The 17,501-nt window shown below is 38.3% G+C and overlaps 1 protein-coding gene across 2 annotated transcripts in view; it reads right to left on the bottom strand.

Moving 5' to 3' along the window:
• b3glcta (beta 3-glucosyltransferase a) overlaps nucleotides 1–17,501 on the bottom strand; it is a 70,897-nt gene that overhangs the window by 31,602 nt on the left and 21,794 nt on the right. For both annotated transcript variants that reach the window (XM_038693441.1, XM_038693440.1), the window contains exons 4-9: nucleotides 11,466–11,575; nucleotides 6,211–6,287; nucleotides 5,387–5,498; nucleotides 1,990–2,126; nucleotides 1,811–1,874; nucleotides 555–686 (exon numbers count right to left, since the gene is read on the bottom strand). In XM_038693441.1, coding sequence (XP_038549369.1) covers nucleotides 555–686; nucleotides 1,811–1,874; nucleotides 1,990–2,126; nucleotides 5,387–5,498; nucleotides 6,211–6,287; nucleotides 11,466–11,575 — 632 coding nt within the window. The remainder of the gene's footprint in view (nucleotides 1–554; nucleotides 687–1,810; nucleotides 1,875–1,989; nucleotides 2,127–5,386; nucleotides 5,499–6,210; nucleotides 6,288–11,465; nucleotides 11,576–17,501) is intronic.

Genomic DNA, 17,501 nt, shown 5'->3' with positions numbered 1-17,501 from the left:
CGATTTCCTTGGTCCACATATGATGAAAGGATAAAAATAAACAGAAGAGGATGAGCCAAAAACCTGTGAAATTTACTTCTAATGTTAGTATTGGTTTACACTCTCATTTTGGGAGATGGAAAACATTTAAAATTGAAAAGGACATTTAGATGAAAATCAAAAGTCATAAATTCAGATATAACTCTAGATATACCTATGATGACAGAACGCAAAAGGATGTTGCTTAGCAACGTCTGAGTATTTCCTTTGTGGCGGATGACTAAATTAAATTTAGCAAAACAAACCAAAGACTTCTCCTTTTAGGTTAAAGCGCAATGTTCTACTGAATGGTGTATAAAGACAACAACGTTCAAGGTTGTATTGCACCCTGAAACACTGGTGGTGCTTTGATGCGGCCATGAGCACAAAGGCTGAAGGCTGTAATTGTAGACCACAGAACTGCCTGCAGCTCACAGTGAAGGGCCTTCTGTTTAATGTTGTTTAATTTAGTTTCCTTACCATTTCCTTGAAACTGAGGACAATCAAATTGACCTGCACACAGAGCAGATACTCACACACAGTGAAGGCTCGTTGCTCAGAGTGGTGGCACAGTGGCTGGTCTGAGGGGAGTCCTCTGGCTCAGTACACAGCTCAGGAACAGGGGTGAGATGTGGACCGTTCCCATTGTCCCAGATATACAAGGCAACCTGTAATAACACAGGATCTTTGGATCACTGGATCTTATCAGCTAAAGACAATATGCAAAAAACAATAGATAGATAGTGATTCCGCTTATCTATTGTTTTCTGTCTTTTTTATAGTATTTGTATTTATTTTGGGGCTTTTTCCCTTTATATGATAGAACAGCTGACGAGAGAGACAGGAAATTTTGGGGATGAAAAGCAGCGAGGTCCGTGCGCTAGAATCGAAGCAGAGCTGCTGCGATCAGGACTTTTATGACAATTTTGCTCTCCAAACAAAACTCCATAATAACGAAAGAGATACCGGGGTGATGTAGAAGGAGAAATTGAGAGCTTGTGAGTATTACAGTACCACTTACTGAAGAAGAGCAGGACCTAGTTTAACTATTCTTCAGGGGAAGATCCAGACATTACAGTAAAATAATACATAATCAGTACAGCACAATCAGTGCTGTCTAAATACTGTCAGCTGCCTCAAAGGCTCAAGAACTACAGAAACCGTAAACTGTGATATTTTGCTGACTTGCGGCCTCGAGCTAATCTACTTACTGTGAACTGGATTGACGTTGAGGATTCATGCAATGTCTGTATGTATTTTTGTACATAAGTGATCATTATTTTCACATGCATGAGGTTGTATGTGCTTGTTTGTGAAAGACCCATTCATCAAACTATTTAAAATTCCTTAATTCCATTTGAAAGCTCAGCAGGAAAAAAAAATCACATTTGTTTTGTTGTTTTTTATACATATAAAGCCCATACAGTATTATAATTGATTATCTAGCACTGAACTCTTGCCATCTCTAACTGAAGCACCCTTTCCAGATGGAGCCTGGTAAGTCCAATGCCGTGTTTACTCAACAAAAAACCCTAGATGGATCCCCGACTGGATTTCAGTGATAAAAATAAGAACCTCAATGCAGCACCATGACAATTTTCCAAAGTAATGAGATTTCACTTCAAGGTTAGATGGATTTCATGCCTCGCTCTTTTTGTGCAAATAAATTATAGCAGGTTGGCGTTGGCTTGACTGTGACAAACAAGACAACTGTTAAAAACCAGGAGCAACAGTATCACTTTCCAAACAAAACAGGTCTAAAGGTAACTGTGTGACTTGCATGTTATCTTACCTCATGTTTCAAGTCAATGGTGAAGTCAGATTTAAGTGGCTCATCTCTCACTTTGTTTGCAAGCCTAAAATAACAAAATCACATTTAACTGAAATAGGCAGTATATACAATATATAACCTCTTAAAATTAGGGAATACTGTAGTGATATACTGAACAACTACATTTTAATCATACTCACCGAACAACAAGGGGGATGCTTAAGGCCCAACCAGCAGTAAAGTCTGGATATTTAAAGATGGAGGGATTCTCTGCAAAGGCGTAGTGATGGATGATGGTTGACTCTTCGTCATGGAGGGGCTTACCAAGAAACCACTCCTGAAAAATGAGAAGTGCATGACAAGATGTCAGCATGAGAGCAGGTTACTTCTTTTTAGTTCAGATATTACACTTAAGATGTTTTTTTTTTTTACCATTAACATATTACTGTGAAATTTCATAAAAAGGATACATTTGAGCATCTGGGCTAATTTGGGAGTTTTCACACTGCACTTGCCACAAAATCTTTCAAAATTACTTCTGGTGACTAAGTTTGTAACTGCCTGGGAAAATAATTGGATTTCTTGATAGAACAAAGTTCAAAGATACCAGATATTGTGGCCACAAAGTCTCTCATCAAAAATTCTTGACATATCTGTAAAAATAGTCTTATATTTAGAGGAAATCCAGTTAAGGGCAGGAAGTTTAAAGTTATAGTTCAATTTTGTGAAATATGCTTATTCAAGAGTTAGATAACAAGAAGGATACTTCTCTCATATCAGTACCGTAAATATAAGGCCAGTTAGCTTAGCTTAGCACCAGCACCTCAAAAGCTCAATAATAAACACATTATAAAGTATTTGTTTAATCCGTAGATTAGATGCATTAGTTAAACATTAGTAAATACAGAATTCATCATTTATAAAGCATTGTTCATACATTAATACACATTAGAAAATCATTCATAAACACAGTTATAAATGTTTTATTCTTTATTATCTACACACTATGAAGCAGTTGTTAAGTATTAGCACATTTTTAATTCATCATTTATAAACCATTGTTCTTACGTTAATTCACATTAGTAAGTCATTTATAAACATAGTTATACATGTTGTATTCTCAATTAATAAGCTCATCTATAATTTGTAATAACTGTATTTTCATACTTTTTATATGATCGGTTCACTATTTATAAATGAAGTATTATTTTAATGACAAACCATTTATATATGATTTGTTAATGGTTCATAAAATTATTACATAGCCTGTTTTTTGATACTTTCACGAGAAAGAATATAAACAATCTCAGCATAATGCGTAAATCTTTGCCACTAGTAGATATACCAGTTATGCTGAGATTATATTCTTTCTCGGAGTTAGATAGCAGGTCTGTTCCTGTGTTAGGAGGGGGGGCACGCGCCGCCTTTAGGTAGAGGGATTGGGATTTATTAAGTACCTGTGCTTTATGGACGTGAGCTGCACGAGACCACCCACCCTTCCACGCCGACACGCCAATCCAAGCGGGAAGTCCACTGAACCTGAATTGAGTGCATCTGCGGGCGCTTCCTGATCTATGGGAGATTCCATGTCTGCTCCCCGGGGGGGGTCTTGTCGTCATAGCCGGGGCAGATAAGTTTTAAGCTCACACATTTATGATGTTATGTCTTGTCAGTAGTTTTGTGTCTTAGTCTTAAGGAGTTATCATAAATAGGTATCAGTAAATTGACACCCGTTAGAGGTGTCCCTTGTCACAACAGGCAACCCCTCGCTGGTGACAAAGGGGAACCTCTGCCTCCCCCTATTGGTAAAAGTGGTTCTGACCAGCTTGTGGTTTGGAGTGGTCCTTATTGAATTTGGTGCATTGTTATATGGTGTTTCAGTAGTTTGCAGTGTACAGGTTGCTGTGCGTTTTGTTTTGGTTCTCTTAGAGTGTGTGCAAAGTTCCCTTGCAGTGCTGTGGGTGGTAGGGCAGCCCCAGTGACCATTAAGGGTTGACCTTTGTGAGGGCTCTCTGCGTGCGGTGTCACTTTTTAGATGAATTTGTATTTCTAATAAAGATCATATTTTGTACTACATTCCTGTCTGTGGTTCTGTTCTCTGCCTCTGGTGCCGGACCAGACCGGGTAAACAAAGGTGGTGGCAGTGTTATGCTGCCTTAAAATCTTTAATAAGAAATATATATTACAGTATGAACAATGCTTTATAAATGATGAATTCCTTATTTACTAATACTTAACTAATGCTTTATAGTGTGTAGTTATTATAAAGTGCTACCCATAAAATAACTATTCATTGTTTTGTTTTGTATTATGGAGTCTTTTGGGGCCAGTCTAGCCGTTTCCCCCTGTGTTCAGTCTTTGTGCTAAGCTAAGCTAACCGGCTGCTGGTCGTATAGCTTCATAATCAATGCACAGATATTAGAGTAGTTTTGATCTTCTTATCTAACTCTTGGCAAGAAAGCAAATAAGCTAATTTCCCAAAATGTCGCCATTTAACGTTACTTTAAATGTATATGAAATGGGGTTACTTGAGCATTGAATAGTCATTCTGCTAAAATAATATTTTAATTCAAAACACTGACCTGGTCGCCAGATTAGATGCATCAGCAAAACAGCCAAATACAACAGTCCTGCTATAAATCCTACCTTCATAACAGAGTGTACATATTTGTATGAAGTATTAATGTATGGTTTGTTTACTACTGTTTAATCCAGGGTATGACAGAAACACTATTCATTCTGCCCTTTAAAGAGTCTTATATGCCTGAGAAATCAAATTATATCAAATAAATCACAAGCAAATTACTGCCATGCTTTAGTGTCTCAGTGTCTAATTGGTGAAAGTTAATTTGAAAGTGGCAGCTACTTTCTGTCAGGAGCCTTCACTCCTAAAAATATTCTGAAATGAAATTTCTTTGTCTTCCTTATCACAATATGAGGCGGACCACCTGAGAAAGAAATCTTAGCTTTAGGGCGTGTTGTAATGAATCAAATCATAGGGTGATGTACCGTATGATAGTCACACAATAATGAATTCTATCTCTGATTTGCAATTGAAATATCATGCAGTTTTCATTAATTGTTGTGCAGTGTTTTTCTGATGGACCAAATCAAACAAGCATTCTTATTAGCATTAACTATAATTAACAAAAAATTTTTTTATTTTATTTGAAAGCGAGCTCAAATTTGCTCTATGGATTATTTTAAGAACTCACACATCTGCAAATTATTGATGGAGAAAGCTATGACATGAGCTATGACCAATTATGATTTTCTGACTGCAGCATTTATCCAATATTTATATTTGACCTACCCAACTAACCCTATACAGAAAAAAATTATTTCTTGACTGGAGAGATAGGTCTTACTGCTAAAACTGGTGTGACATGTCTGACAGGTTACATCATGAGCTGGCAGAGCTCAGCATAGCTGCTGAGGAGCTAAGACAACTTGATACTGTAGCTCTTAATTGAAGCGATGACCAATTAAGCTGGAGCTCCAAACAGGAAAATTTGGTCTCGCTGATGAATTTGACAAAGAGTGACAGACAGACAGACAGAGAAAGGTGGGAGTTCAGAGGGAATATTGTGTACTTACTTTATTCTTGTCAAATTTTGCGAGGACCTGCACAAGCTTAGTCATCTTCACATTTGTTTCCTCTTCAAAAAATACAATCCAGGATGAGTTTTTTCCAAAGGAGTGTGATAAGCTGAGGACACACACAAACACACATATTAAATATCATTAAAACTACAGTTAAACAATAAAATAAGAATAAATGGAACATTGTCATGCACAGACAAACTCTAGGGAAAAAAATATTTTTTTCATTTCAGTCCAGGCTGGGGAACTATCTAACTGAGGCTCCTGACCCAGTCAGATCAAGGCTGCCACAGAATTTTCCTGGAGGGCAGAGAGACAAAAAATATCACAAGCACACAGACTTCTTTCAGGGAGGGTGGCTCTGTAATGATTTGGGGTGCTTTTGGTGATTTAGGTCCTATATGTTTATAGTGAAAGAAAAAAAAAAACAGATTCAGAAGTTTGCAAAACAATTATTGAACACATTGGACTTTTGAGATGGCCCAAGCATGTAGATGACTGTAGCTAATGTCATTATCATGCTGTTCAGACCACAGGATAACTGCAGTAATAGGCTTATCGTCACAGTTATAGACACCTAAGGAAGGCTGTTATCATAATGTGAAGCAATCAATCACAGTTATTGTGTTAGTAATAGCTTCTAAGCAATCTGTAGCCTCAAAACGTGGCAAACAAAATGTCCTCAAAACCAAAACATAACCCCCAAAATCTCAGCTATAAAAAGACACAATGTTTCTGATCTTTTGTCTGCATATTGAACCCTTAAATCTTTGGTTAATCACATGCTTAATCAATTCTGAGAGTTCAGGGATACTTACTATGGAAGTAGAGGAAGGATACTCCAATCCCCCTCATTATCTGATAAACTGTGAAGAAGCAAAACCACAGGTGGTGTCTGAAAGAAACACAACACAAGCCAGAGATACGGTGAAGCATTGCCAGTGTTGCCAAAGTCTGCCACAGATTGAAATCCAAAAACAGATCGCTGTTGCACTGACATGTTCCTTAATTATGATGAACATCGGCACTGTAACTTATTTTGATTCCCTGTACTCTGTCCTGTTTCCTTAAATACTCACTACAGAAGCAAATTTGTATTAATCTGCGGGGGAAAAGAATCCCCACTAAATGTTCTGATAACAGTTTTTGTTTATTGTAACCATTTTTTAAGATTTACATCTTCATAATGCCACAGACAGTCGGACTACATAATAATTTTGTCTTTTGAAACGGTCACTGTGTCAGATACATGATCATAAATTCTTGTCATTACTTGAAGGACATGACAGACCACACGTTGGACCCTGTCTTGTGCACATACAGTTGATCAACTATTCCACTGTTCCACCTGTCAGCAACAAGAAGGACTTTTTACACGTCTGCAGACTTTTCTGAATGAAAGTGAAACTGGAGTCATTCATTATCCATTATCAGTGAAAGTGAGTTCTCCTTGTCTTTCCAGTCAGCGCAGCATACATGTGTAGTGACTGATGTTGCGCTCAGAGGTGTGATTAATTTAGCATAATGCTCCCGAAAAGATGGTATTCATAAAATGTTAACAGGTTTGGCGAAATTAAATAAAATATCATTCCTTTTTTGCTTTGCCAACGTCACACAACACATTGTAAAAGTTGATTATAAAGCAAAATGCTTTTTTTGGTTTTATGGGGATGACATGAGGCATCCCAATTCTTGCGTCAGATTTCTTCCACTATGAAACACTAACACAAGATGAAATGAGCATTTGTTGCACCTGTTGCTAATTTTAAGTCAATTTTATTTACATAATCCAATATCACAAATTTGCCTAATTTTCATTCCCAACATCTGACGAGTCAGGCAATGATCAGGCTTATTTTGTGCCTTTACTTAGGTTTAGTTTGTTTTAATCTTTTCATGTGACTGGTTGATAACACTAAAAACACAAAATAATACCAGTCTTATCATTTAAGAAGATAAAACACATTGGTATGATGCTTGAAACCCATATTGCCTTCAGGATTGCTGCTCTTACTTGTCCTTACACTAGGAAGTTAACTGTTAAAGACAAAAATATCACCAGAAACAAGCACAGGATGTTGCAGGACATGGACACAGTACACAATCACTTCCAAATTAGAGAAATCTGTTTCAGCAAAATGTTGTAGAGTTGAAGGTGAGGATTGTCTGAGAGAGCTTATGTTTCAGGCAGAGCAGCAGAGCGTAAGACCCTGTGGTTCATTACTTCATGGTCCACTCATCATGCAAGAAGTCAGGGGGAACAGCCTCCTCTGAGCCATTCTATCAAACGGCAGCCTGTTTGATTTAGGCAATCAGTCTGACATGGTTTACACTTATTAAACCCCATTAGTCAGTGAGGTTTGTTAGCTCTCATCTAATATAAGCTTTACCTCAAAGCTAATGTCATAATGACACCTACTGTGTTTTATTAAACTGCTCTCTACTTGACATTCACACCATTGCCTGTTCTATAAAAAGAATAACTTGGAGAAAAGTTAAATGGAGAAAGTGTAGTCCTCAGATAATAATGCAATCTCAAAAACAGAGCTTTTGCTTCAAAGAGCTATTGACATTCCTGTGATAAAGGAGGCGTTCAAGGCTGATTCTTTTATGGCAATTGTGTGCAAGCGGCAGACTTCTAATCAGAAGATAAGAGCTGGTCCTCATGTGGACATGCTTGCCACGAATAGGACGCTGATTGCTTGGTGACTTGATATGAGATGGAGGTCACAGAGACCTGGATGTAATGGAGGGACAGGAAGCAATGCTTTTAACCAAGGGGGGCTGGAGGGGAAGCTGGAGATAGAGCGGTCACCTGTCAAAAGCTCTTCAGTGATGAGCGGCAGAGAAAAAATATTTTTTGATGGTTAAGCCAATGAGGGCCAATTCTCTATTAAAATATTTTCATTACAGTGGATTCTTGTATAAATTGTTAAGATTATACAAGTGATGCATGAGAAAGCATTTTGAAAACAGTATATTTCACTAATGCTGCTAAAGGTTTCTGAGTTTAATCTCATTCTGTTGTACTGTGTCTCTGTGGATTTGAGCATCAGCTAAATGACAAAAATACTGTACAAATGTAATGTGAATTCCTCCCAAAAGGCAGAATGTCAGACTGCAGGAACATGGGCTATGAGCCGCCGCATAGAATACACAAGTTCCTGTCTGTGTAAATCTGTGGATATCACAAAACCTTCCAGAGCCAGATGAAATATCTGCCAAGGCTGAAAAAGGCTCAGAGACAGAGATACTGATAGTACATGCATTTCCCGTCTCGGATGTGCAAGATCAGGTCATAAATCTTCAACTTATCACTGATGTTGGCCTGAAATTCCACATATTAAGTGACTGTAAGACATTTAAGGAGCTTTAAATCGATTTTTTTTGTCTTACGATTATGACCAGAATCATATTACCATATGATTATGACTGGTATCCCCCCCCCCTTTTTTTTCCTGACCCACAGAAAAGAAAGTTCAGATTTGACTGTGACAACAATTTAACCAAAACCTGAATCTTCAGTAGGACTAGAAATCAAAGGTAATATCAGTTCTCTAATGTCTCCACTGTCTTTCTGTATCTCTCAAAACTGATTTCAAGACACCAGTTCAAGAGCTTACTTTCCATGGCAGTGTACCGCAACATGCTGTACATCAAACATGTTTAAAAGCTACAAACTAAGCAAAACTCTAGTATTATTTGGCTTTGATCTTTTTTCTTCAGTACCACAGGAACACCCTTTAAGACTGTTAAGTAGCAGAATTATAAGATTGTGTGTGTTGTGCCTCGAAGGTGGGAGTAAAGTAGTGGATGGCTGGTTGTAATTCTTGTTTGGCTTAAGAAGGTGATAAAGTGGAGAGTGTGAATTTTATATTTAAACTCTAATGTTGTTGAAGAAACCACAGCTTTTTTGCTTTAGTTTTATTGTTTGCATTTTTATTGTGTGAAATCCAGCACCAACGGTAGCTCTATAATTCCGAGAGTGTTTTCACAACAGCTGGTTATTAATAATCTTAATTTTAAAGTTTTTATTTTATTTTTTTTTAACCTGTCCTGCCCAGCAGCCTGGTATAGAGTATGATGAGCTGGATACCATATTGTGCCAGACCGATTTTACTATAACACGAGAGTATTAATATACTCCTTTGTCTGTTTTATAATTTATTTAATTATGTAATGATTTGTCACCGGGCCGGACAGGGGGGCAGACATGGGGATGGGTGGCACAAACACAGCACAAACAGACAGCTCAGAGAAAGGACAACACTTGCAAGAGAAGGGTGATGGGGGGTGGGGACAACAGGAAATAGCAGAGGGAAACACCAATTGCAGAAAGCAACGAAACCTGTAAGAGAACCGGGAGGAGGGCTTGGGGGCAGAGAAAAAACAATCCTGTTTGCTTTTTATCTCAAAAACAGATATCTATGACATTTTGTGTACAGCCGGGCCATGGTCTAAGAAACAAGCCATTCAGTTTTTGGTATGGCTCCATGGCTGTTTAACACAGCATGACATGATATTTCATAAATTACTGCTCTTACTTGAATGGATATGGCTATATTATACTACGTAGAATAAGCAGGCCATTATTAAAAAGAAAAAGGAAACTCAAAAAATAAATTGGATATTGTAATGAAAAATCTATTGTAAAATGGCAATTTGAAAATGAGTGATCATAAATGCAAACATAACATGATGTGGTATTCATAAAGTCTGTCTGCTAAAAGGTGATGACCATTAGTGTAACTAAATCTTTTCATGACAAATCGTATCGACTGGCAAACATGCACATCACATTTCATTACAGGAAACATGAAACAATGTTTTTTGTTGTGGACTAAATTTGATTTGATTTGATCTAATATCAGTAACAATAAAATAAGGAAGTGAGCTTTTCTTTACACAATTCTTATTTTGGATTTTGTATTGTTTAAAGGTGGAGTGCAGGATTTCAGGGTTGTTGTACACAAACACAAGACTAAAAAAGACATCATGTCCAGTACATTTCCAAGAGCATGGTATTTAAATGGTTTGCACACTGAAGAGAGAGATAATGACTCACTGTGATTATTTATATATATTTTTTCCTCTCAGTTTGGTACAGACAGTCAATAATGTCGATGGTAGGTATGTGACATCCAGCAGTGGCAGAGAGAGACTGAGACAACAACGAGAAATTCAAGACCACAGAAATATAAACCCAAGTAGGAGATCCTAATTGGTCTCAACACGGAGAGCAGTTTCTTCATCTAACTTACTGTAATATTGTCATTAGTGATGCTGCATTTTATCTGGCTTTAATGAACAGAAGCAAAAGACATTTTGACCTGTAAATGAGATCTGCTTCCTATGACAAGGTGCTGAAGTGCTTACACTAATGTTACTAATTGAATTAAATCCCAGGAGAAAATATCTTTTTTTCTTTCCTCAATCTTTTTTTGGAATAATGGAATTATAGTCAGGAATTAAAATATTTATTAAGATGAACATATGCCTTTGGATGATCGTCACTTCTTATTAAAAATGTACCAATAAGAGGCCTGAAATGAAAGGTTGACTTGTTGAGAAGAGTGATATATCGCTGAACATCAAAGCTACACAAATGTCTGGATTTCCTAAATACATAAAATTATAAGTAAGCACATGATTTGCTGTCACAAGGAGCTGAGAATGTTGCATATTTCAAACTACACTTTCATAACTCTGACTTTAATGTACTTTAGAGGTTTAATCTGGAGGGTGCCATGAATAATTATTCATACTATCACTCAATATTTAAAATTTTTAAGAATTGAGTCATACTGTAACAAATGGCAAAGCTTTATTTCTATGTAATGAAATCATATTATGTGTACCAAATGGATTTCCATTTAAAAAGATGCAAAGTTTTTGAATAATTAAAAAATCTGTGCTGACACCATGTGGCAACATACACAGTTTACAACAACTCATCCAGGTGCGACTTTTACTCCTAGTGAGGATTTTGACCTACACAGATTTCTCCTAAAAGGTATGTACTCCTCATATACCAAAAAGTGTGCAGGAGTGAAAGGTGAGCCTTGAATCTTACCTCTGTGAGACTGTGTGCCTGCTTCAGTAAATCTGCTCTCCGTCTTTCTGCCTGCCCCACATGGAATGAGTTGCTTTGACTCTGGAGGACGAATACTATCTCCCGCAGGTCTGGTGGAACACAAAGGACAGAGATGTGAGACTGCTCACATACTGTGAAAAAGGATCATGGCAATCGATGACCTTCTGAGAGCAAGACACAGTCAGAATAACTGAGGTGACTTTTGCTAATCTCCATTATTGGCCTGGTGATAATAACCCAGCATATCAAGAGCTTAATTGGCTTGGGAAGAGAGAATGTAAATGTCACAGCCAAGACTGTGTTACTTAATAAAAGATTAGCAGTCAGAAGAGTCTTTCTCTGAGGTAACCCAACACCCAAAAGGTTGACAAAGCCCAGCTGTCCACTTCTGGCTGAACGACACAACTGTATTGTCAGAAAAACTCACTATTGTTACTGTCATATCAAGGGCAAGGTTAACAGGGAGCTACTAGTTCAACAATGTCAGTTTAAAAACTCCTAATCCAGGCTGCTTTAATGCTTATGCACCATGTTTAGATACCATCTTTGTCATTGACCTAGCTTGCCACAGTTCCTCTTCATGTGAAATCCATTTACATGGCAGTAGTAGTGGCACAGCTCAGTGAAGAGTGACATTGGCCGCACAAACAAGTCCACAAAAACCCAGTGGCTCTCACGACCAGTACATTCAAAACTAGACCAAAGGACCAGGGGGAAGGGAATAAAAAAAGTCTGTCATTTTATCTTTGGCTCTGTACAATTACATGTGACAACTACTAAATCCTGTAAGCTGTCCCTCACATCAAAATGAAGTCTGCAGCACCTGGCTGGAATGACTGTGACAACAAAAAGGCTTTTCATGGATTTAGAGCCGAGAGGTGGGTGCCAATATCCAGGTGTGAAGTAAGAAAAAAAGCAGAAGCGATGTCAGAGAATCCTGCTATGACAGGAAGCTCAGACACTTCCCAGTAATGAGATGGGCAGAGTTTTTTGTCTATACTTTCCTCTTAATTTAAGCTCATACAAACATAACAGGCTTTGTGCCAAATAATTCTAATTTGCTTGGGACTTTTTAATTAGCTACTTAAGTATTTGTACAGAATATAGTCATAAAGGGTATACCATGTCATAAATTATGAAGTAGAGTATTCCCCATGAAGCTTTTCAAAATTTGCTGACTAAGCATATTTTAGTCTTTCAAAATATAAATAAGGACCAGCCACTGCTGACAGGTCTATAATCTTCCCATTGGAATAGTGCAAAAGCAATATAAGGAAAGGGGAAGAGGGGAAGGGCGAGTGCTGACAATGGCAGGATTAGATGGATTGCCTCCTCCTCAATTACACTACTTTAACCTATTTCCACCCTGGGTTCAGATATTTGTAGTGGGGTCAGGGGTAGACACTATGTCAGAGTACAGTATCTCTGTCAGATCTTTTTAATTAAGTGTTGTGTCGTGTGTGTGGTGGGTGTGTCGCTTCTTTGCTACGCTCATAACAAAGAACCCATTGATCCTGGAGGCCTGGTGAGGGGGGGATTTACTTGCTAAATCTCAGCATGTCCATCTCCCAACAGATCTAACCTCCACTGAGAGCTGAGCTTAGAGACTGAATACCACTACACCACCTCTAAATGTCCTTCTGCTGAGTTTGCTAAATGAATGACTGTGTGTATGTGCGTGTGTGGGCATCTGGTTTCACATAAAGCAGTGCATTTTAAAGCCCCAGGTGAGGTACCAGCCTCCTGATACTGCACAGTACAGCAATAATACCAGCTGCAAGAGACTAACAGCAAAATCAGATAAGCAGTTTGCCAATCCTTCATTTTGTAGATAATCCGTACCCCATGTCAAAGCAATGGAGAATGAGGGGTAAAAAAAGAAACTAATTAAGACTGAATTCACTGGCCTCGGCTCCACACTAATGGGTTTCGATTAATCATCAAACAATGGGGAGAAAAGGGGAAAAGGAAAAATCTGTTCCTTCACCTCCATCATTCCTGTGTCCTTCCACATTCAGGTTGAAATCACCTTTGTGCACTCCCTTGACACTCATGTGTGCACATGTCAAATTACAAATGTGCAATCAATACATCTACCTGTATTTAATATGGCTATATTAAAACAGATCTGATTTAAAACAATGCCTATCTTGGCAAGAATGCCAATGCTTATGAATAAGAAAACATGCGTAACTTTTTTTTGTACCTTGCTCTTGCATTGCTAAGGCATTAAATGAGGGTGTTAGGGTGTTTGGAGATGGCTAGGCTTAGGTGTTTGATGTGGTTGCTCGGGTGCTGGTAGGTTGGTATACCAAAGGACAAAACTTTTTAATGGATAAAAGAGATTATCCAAGGATACCTCTAGGCTAAGGAGACTATACATAAGACAAAAATGCGTAACATTTTGTGTGTACCTTGCTCTGGCATTACAAGAGGGTGTTAAGGTGGTTTCCGATGGAAAGGCAGAACACTACTTGTCAACATATTTTTCTGTGTTTGCTCCTTTATTATATCGTTCTGCAAAGTTTTTGGAGAGGCCAAGTTTTAGATGTGTTTTGAAGATGTGCACCATTGGTTTTCTTCCTGATTTTTTAAAACCTCAAATTAAATTTATGTTTTTTACACTTTATCTAGTCATTATTTAAATAAATTATCATTATAGTGGCATCGCTCTGGCCCCCATGGTCCTCGGATGATGAATCCTGCAGTGGTGATCTCCACACTTATTCTTCAAGGCCATCATCGGATCCACATTTGTGGTTTTTAGTGAAATGTTTCAACAGCTATTCAGTAGACAGCTAACAGATTTGGCACAGACATTAATGTCTCCCTCAGGATGAATTGTAAGAACAAGTGGTACACTGACACATTTTTATTTGCAATACTTTGGTTTATGGCTAAATACTTGCATAACTACAGACGTTTGTGAAGGTTCTCAGTCATCCTGGTCATAGTTATCCAAGGAAGGTTAAAACCAAGGGCAACCGGACAGTCTTGGATAAAACTACAGACATTCTAACATCTCAGCCTGTTTAGTGCTAATAAGCAAATGTTGACAGGCTAACACACTATACTAAAATTTTGAAAATGGTAAATATTTTACCGATCAATGAAAGCATGTTAGCATTGTCATTGTGAGCATGTTAGCATTTTAGCTTTAGATCAAACACTGCTGTCCCTCGCAATGAATTCATCTATTTAATAGGAAAAAGATGTGAAGCAGCACCCTGGTGCCAAACACACCACAAAGCGGTTTTTTTTCTGTGGTAAATTGAAATTATCCAAGGATGCCTCTTTTCTGATAATAATATGCCTCGAATGAAAGAGAATGAAGGTTCCAGGGGAGATGAAGCAAAAGCCCCGGTCACCTCGGAATAGATGATTTTATTTTGCTAGGCTGATGGAACTAGAAAGCATAAGTCTAGCGTTCGTTTATCTCCCTTCTCTCATTCAGTATTCCACAGAGGCCACTCCATAAAAAAAAGCACTGTATCAGCCTTGAAAAATATTGGATGAAATGAGACACAGGAGAATAGTGCCTCCTTCTCTCTCTGATCTGATGCTTTTCTCAATGCATGGGGCCTCTGTTTAAAGGCCATCACCATCTGCTCTATGGCAAACTGTGTGTAAAGGCTTTGAGTGTTGTGTGTACTCACTTCCTCGCCTTCTCTGCATATACAGTAAGAAGGCAGAGGATCAGACTGATTAAAGAAACAAGGATGAACTAAAATGTTTGTTTCTAGTTGTTTGCACACATACAGAAGGGTGTAGTAGATATCTGCACTTGAATGTAGATTGTGTGCTCTTGTAGTGGCCTGACCCTGCAGTGTTGTCACCTCATTGACACAAATCAATAGTGACACTTCCTTATAGCAGGATGGCAGACGTTGCCAAGTGGCAGAGGAACTGAGAGCACACTGACCTCTAGGCACTCCTGCAGCTCTGTCATCTCCATCAGTGTCACAGAGCAGGTGTGTGTAGTCAACAGAGCTGCCTCAGGAATGTTTCATTTCTGCCTTAAGTATCCCCATCCCCACAGTTAAATAAACACACGTCCACGGCAAGGCAGCTGACGGTGCACAAATGAATGCACAGATAAGTTTGGGAGAGTAGGATTTTAAATCTAGTTCAATATTCTGATAGAAAAAGGAGGAGCATAAAGATCAAAAGCAGATCAATAGTGCAATTTCAATGACAAACGTCTGCAAAAGTCTAGAGGGATAAAATTCTGCAAGTTAGGCTGTTGTGGGAACAATGAAACTGCCATGACAGATCCAGAGCTCTTCATCGCCAGCACACATTCAGAGATGACAGAGGATGTCAATAGCTAATTTCCATAGTCGACAGGCATGGCTCCCCATCTAGCAGCTGATTGTGCTGGTGTAAAACTTGCTACACTCCAATGACTCACATCATTGGACTCCTCGAGACAAGATGGCCAGAATCATCCTTCTCCTAAAAATTCCCCTCCATCTCTCTCTTCCTCACATCCACAACGGTGCATCTGAGAGACATACTACACCGAAGAGAATTGGGTTGCAGTTTCCAGACCAAACTAACCATGACCGTCACACCAGACAGCACCTGGATTTAATAGCCAATCCACAGACAGCCTGTGATATTCAATATAGAAGCCCAAATTCAATATAGCCAACATTTTAGGCTGTTGGGAATTTGATTTAGCCATATAAAAATAATTTACCTTCCCTATAGGCAATCATGTAGTGAGGCACAGGCCTATGTGTCATCCAGCAAGTGAAATGATTTTCTATCAGCTTTCTTCTCATATTAATACAGACTTTTAATTGCTTTGCACAAGATCAATAGAGAGCATGGTGTATTTAACTTTCAGCTTACTGCTGAAAAGGTCAGTGTCATAAATATCTCTCAGTAAAACAGAGAAGAAAAGAGCAGAGAGGGGACAGACAGAAAGGGAGTGAAATGAGAAAGCAAACCAGTAGAGAGATAGGCAATGCACTACGATTACAAAAAAGAGAAAGACGTACAGTGTGTGTGAGAAAGAGAGGTATGCAAGAGTGGAATTAATCAGAGCCATCAGAGGGTTAAAGTCACTCTCCTGTAAAAAAAATTGCTCATTACAATTCTCTCCGAGTAGTAACGCAAAAACACACATACAAAACAATCACACAGAAGATACAACATGTAAAGGTTGAAAAAAAAGGGTCTCCAACCTATGATAATCGCACTCATTAGAGGTTCTCCAGAGTTCATGACTCCATGGACAACTCTGCTGAAGACTAATGAGTGCTGAACTCAACCCTTAAACCTCACTTAGCATCAATAATTCAAGAAGCTAAGGCAATTAACACAGAACAGATTCCAGGTTTTTCTTATGAAACCCATTCATTATCCATTATAGTATTTTGGAAGTGGATTAGACACTTCTTGAAAATTAGTTTGATTTTTACCTTATTTCTGAAAAGCTGAATTTCATTGCAAGATGCATGATTTCATACCCCATACAGCAAAATAGCTGCTAACACTGTTTGGGACATTGAGGATTATTGCGTAATGTTCTTTAATTTTTAAAATAAAGTCATCAGCCATGTTTAGAATAATAAATAAAGTATAGCAGGGACAACAGAGTTCGTATGCAGCCAGGCACTAGGAAACTTGAGAGGATAAGAAAATTTGGAAAAGTTGGTAGTTGTTGGTAGTAGTTAGTTGGTACGCAGGAAGAGTTCAGTCAACATCTTCTGAACATTATACCTCCTTGAAGATACAATACGTACCCCCCTGGCCTGAAGAAACTGGCTCCCATGAATATAATACAGCTGCAGAGGGGACAGTAGCAACTGCTTTGCTAAGCTCAAGTATTGTTATAGTGGCACACTTTCTCTGCGCTCAAGCAATATTATTCAGTGTTTGTGGTACATAGTTGCTCCGTACCCTCACCTATCAAACACTATGCATTAAAAAGAAAAATCCACCTTTAAAAAAAAGCTGGTTTTGTTGATGTACCTTGTATCTGCTGTTTGCTGAAACATTATTCTT

The sequence above is a fragment of the Micropterus salmoides genome, unplaced genomic scaffold (genome assembly GCF_014851395.1).
Source record: "Micropterus salmoides isolate LMB-PRFRI ecotype aquatic unplaced genomic scaffold, ASM1485139v1 Ms_hic_scaffold_3, whole genome shotgun sequence".
Lineage (NCBI taxonomy): Eukaryota > Metazoa > Chordata > Actinopteri > Centrarchiformes > Centrarchidae > Micropterus > Micropterus salmoides.
Note: the sequence above shows the minus strand (reverse complement) of the source record. Positions and strands in the feature narration are given on the sequence as shown.